This window comes from Octodon degus, unplaced genomic scaffold (genome assembly GCF_000260255.1).
Source record: "Octodon degus isolate 3935 unplaced genomic scaffold, OctDeg1.0 scaffold00041, whole genome shotgun sequence".
NCBI classification, from domain to species: Eukaryota; Metazoa; Chordata; class Mammalia; order Rodentia; family Octodontidae; genus Octodon; species Octodon degus.
Window position 1 is genome coordinate 13,145,603 of NW_004524617.1, and position 4,359 is coordinate 13,149,961.

Genomic DNA, 4,359 nt, shown 5'->3' on the forward strand with positions numbered 1-4,359 from the left:
CTACTGGACTCTTTTAGAATATTTTGCTGAGTTTACACACCTATAATATTCAATAACGGAACTTAGAAAAAATAGGGTATAGAGATGAATGTCCATTTTGTATCTGTGTATTCAAAGTGGTTGGGATAGATATATAGTTGCATTCTCTTAAAGAATAGGATGATTTGTTCTAATGGTGTTTGTAAATAGGATCTCAAGTCCACATCTTGTACAGCAATTAACCACTAAGAAGAATATATGCAGTGTGTTATTTGTTGAAACTGTACTACTGATTGGATTTGAAACTGTCTCATTGCTATCTGTTTATCAATAAAATTTTGAAAAAAAATATGCTGGGTTCAGTTCTTGGGAAACTAAGTATGTTGAGGGGATGCACCTACAATTCAAATGTAAATTTTACAAAAATCTAAATTTAAGTCAAAAGTTTTGATAAAAGTTTAGCATCCAAATTGAGACAGTCTGGAGTTTGAAATTTTAACAAGAACAAAAGAACATAAAATGTCAAGATTTTTTAAATATTGGTAAATGGAAATAATAATGTTTTGGATACACTGCACTGGATTAAGTATGTTTTATTATAATATATACATACATGTTTTTACTTTTTAAAATGTAGCTATGAGAAAATTTCAAGTTACACTGGGACTCTAGATTTCTACTGCACAGTACTGCCTAGAGCTAGAATCTTCCTTTTTGCAAGTATTCTCAATGAATGTAATAATCTTGTTCCCAAGCTCCAGGCCCATGACAAAGGCTTACTTCTCCCTGGCGTGCCATATGGCATTGAGCCTACCTGGATGCTTGTCTGGGGGGTCACCTCTGTGACCTGGAAATTCTAAGGCCACCTGCTTTCACATAACTACCTCACTGCCAATGCTCTCCTGGACATTCCTGAAGACATGCCTACAGAAATCTAACTGTGAATTGGTGGTAAGATTCCTCTTGGCTAGGAAAGAGTCTCCAGGGTTTCATGACTCTAAAACCAAATGAAAAGTTTATTCTTCAAATATAGCCAATTGGGTATACTTAAAAGGGACCTCAAGTCAAAATACCAACCAGAGGTGAAAGGACTCATTAAAAACAAATAAATATTTTTTACAAAGATGAGCAAATGGTAGACTGAAACAAAACAAACTTTATTTAGCTACCTGGGAAGAAAGACCTACATGAATCAAGTACAAATTCAGCTGGTATCTCCTCATGCCACTTGGGAGAAGCACACAGAGAGTGAAGTGGGGAAAGACACTACCTCTGTCCACATTCCTGAGCAGGTCTCTACTAGATGCTCACAGGCCAAGGATACATTTTTCTTTGCACTGGCTCATCCACTGCACTGGTTCACTTCTGCAGCTGCAGTGCAGGCACCACGCCCAACGATGCCGTGGGGGGATCCTTGGCACCCAGATGACAAATCTGATGTGTTGTCTTGAAGCCAGCCTGTATCTTCACTAATCATTTTTAAACTGTCAGGCAAAATTTCTTTTCTTCTTAGAGCAAAAGGTAGACAAAGGCACATGTGTACTTATAAAAACAAATCTTAACTTTGCCATTCAAAATTGTAAAGCAACCAAATGTGAGAAATTACAACAAATTACATGAGTGATAACAATAGCACTATTCACAATAGGTAAAGGTGGAACAACTCAAATAGCTAACAATCAGTGGGTGAATAAACAAAATGCCCAAGAGGAATGAATTACTGATGCATGTATGAAACCCAAAAAGATCAAAAGCATTATGACAGAAACAAACAAACAAAAAAACCCCATGGTCTCATTCCATGGTAGGAGATGCTGAGAACAGCCCAGCTCCTGCAGGCCAAAAGCAAATCAGTGGTTGCCAGAGGCAGGTGGCATGGGGGACTACTGAGTGTCTCATGGGTGCAGGGGCTTTTGCTGTAGGGCTGACAATGCTAGGGAAAGAGAGGCGGTGGGTGCTCACCACTGACAATGCGCTCAGTGCCAGAGTTGTACCTGAAAATGGTTCAATCCTTCTTACGTGAATTACACCTCACATGTTAACAAGGAAAGAGTGAGACAGGCCAGAAAAGCTCAAGGGCCTTTGAGTCCCACTGCAAAAAGAAAATGGAGGTGAAGGAGCAGGCACTGCTGAACAATTGAAGAAACAAAGGGAAGGGAAGGGAAGGAAAAGGAGGAGGAGATCTTACTACCAATCTAAGAAGGCTATAGTCATTAGAAAGAGATGCAAATGAAAGTTACCAAAAGTTTCCTTACTCTTTTGAAAATAACTTAGGGTGTGTGTGTGTGTGTGTGTGTGTGTGTGTGTGTGTGTGTCTGTGTGTCTGTGTGTGGTGCTGGAGGTTGGAGGCAGGCCCTTTGCACTTAGCTACATTCCCCAGCTCCTGATAATGTTTTATTTCAAGCAGGGTCTTGCTACTTTGTTACAGTGCCCCTGCTGGGCCCAAACTTGTGAGTACAGAGCTCACAGGCAGGAGACACAGCACCCTGCACTAACCTACTGTGCTAAAGTATGTAAATGACTCTCTAAGGAGACAGACAAGGCATCAGAGAAGTGCCTTTCCAAGGCCAGTGACAGGGTCTGGAGGAGAAGAAGGTGCAGAGGGAGAGCATTGAGTGCAGGGGAGGCTTGGAAGGCCCGGGGACTGTCACACTGGTGCATCTGGCACCCACTGAGTCCCACAGGAGTGCAGGTCTCTGGTGTCCTCAGTCTCAGCGTGACCTTTCTCTCTTGTGGATTCTTTTGATTTTGCACACTACATGTGCACCAGTTACAATCTATACATTACACACAACCTTTCAATCTGAACACATGTGCACCAACTACGGTGTCCTGAAAGCTGCTTCCCCAAGTTCATGGGTGCATATTCTGTCCAGGAAAACCAGTTTTCAAAAAGCAGGTATTTCCTGTCACGTGGGAAAACATGGATGAACCATGAGCACGTTACACCAAGTGGCACAAGCTTGTATCCAGGTGATGGGCCCTGTCGGGAACCGGCTGCCTTGAATCACCCAGCACATGCAAACTCATGGAGACCAAAGGCAGAATGAGTGCAGGCTGCCAGGGCTGGGTAGCAGGAAGTGCGGAGCTGCTGTTTAGGCAGCTGCAAGATGCAAAGCTCCTAGAGCTGTGCTGAGCCAGCGTATGCAGGGACTGGCCACTACTGAGTGCTGCCCTGCAAGTGGTGACCATAGAGCATCTTGTGGTGCATTTTACAACCAAAATGTACAAGCTGCTCACCTTGCTCAGACATGAGCCAGAAGTGTATTCCTATTGTCATTTCATCATTTGGAGAAATTGCAAGTCTCAAGGGTTTTAAATGAGGCTAGTGGGCCGGGGAGATAATTCAGCGGTCTAAGTGCCTGCCTGGCAAGCGCAAAGACCTGGGTTTGATTCCTGGTACTACATGCAATGCCAGCCCCAAAATCCAGGGTGTACCCAATTGGCCAAGAAAACTGCATGGTGGCACACCCCTGTAATCCCAGTACTCGGGAGGCTGAGACAGGAGGATCACTATGAGTCTGAGCTGTGTAGTGAGAACCTGTGTCAAATTAGTAAATAAATAAATATTTTTTAAAGATAAAGTGAACCTAGTTTCAGCACACATTAAAACACTACAGCAAAAGTATGTCAGCAACAATGAAAATAACCATCTGTAAGACAATCACAGCTTATTAAATGCATTCCCTCTTTCTATGTAAAAATCATGGGATTATGTTTTAGTTTAAAGCTTATGCTTTCAAATGTAAAATACTGAAACATCAAAAACACCAAAGATGAAGTAAAAACTCAGAAGAGATTTAGTTCTATGCTTAAATGTTTTAAAAAATAGGAAAACTGAGATAAGACTCAGGACTTTGGGTTGGCTGGCAGGCTTCTGTTGATGCTATCACCGATATTACCAACTGTGTGGCCTCAGTGTGATATCTCAGTGGTCTGTGTGGCTACTGTCACCAGAGGCACTGGACACAGCCCCCTGCACCTGCACCTGCACCTGCATCTCCTCATGGGGCTGCAGTTGTTGTTGCAGGGCAGGAGGAACCTGGAATCTCTGCGGAGTAAAGCTGTACTGGGCAGAGGAAAACTCACCCACAGTACTTGGCGCAGGCTGCAAAAAATGCCCTTCTCCAGCAAGGTTCATCGTAATATCTTGCTGAGTTGGCAAGGCCCACTGCTGACTGCTCAGACCTTGCACAAAAGCCTGTGAGCTGTGCTGTGGTGGAAAAGTAGTGGACTGCTCAAGCTGTTGTGGAATCAACTGACACAGCTCAGGCTGGAGTTGGGACTGGGGTTGGAATTGGAGCTGGGATTGGAATTGGGGCTGGGGCTGGAATTGGGGCAGGAATTGGAATTGGGGCTGGGATTGGAATTGGGGCTGGG

At 43.5% G+C, this 4,359-nt stretch overlaps 1 protein-coding gene across 1 annotated transcript in view; it reads right to left on the reverse strand.

Annotated features, from left to right (window-relative positions):
- Positions 1 to 3,907: 3,907 nt before the first annotated feature.
- Positions 3,908 to 4,359, reverse strand: part of LOC101571192 (transcription factor SPT20 homolog) — a 4,606-nt gene continuing 4,154 nt past the window's right edge. The window contains exon 2 of the mRNA XM_012514775.2: positions 3,908 to 4,030. Within this exon, the coding sequence (XP_012370229.2) occupies positions 3,908 to 4,030 (123 nt within the window). The remainder of the gene's footprint in view (positions 4,031 to 4,359) is intronic.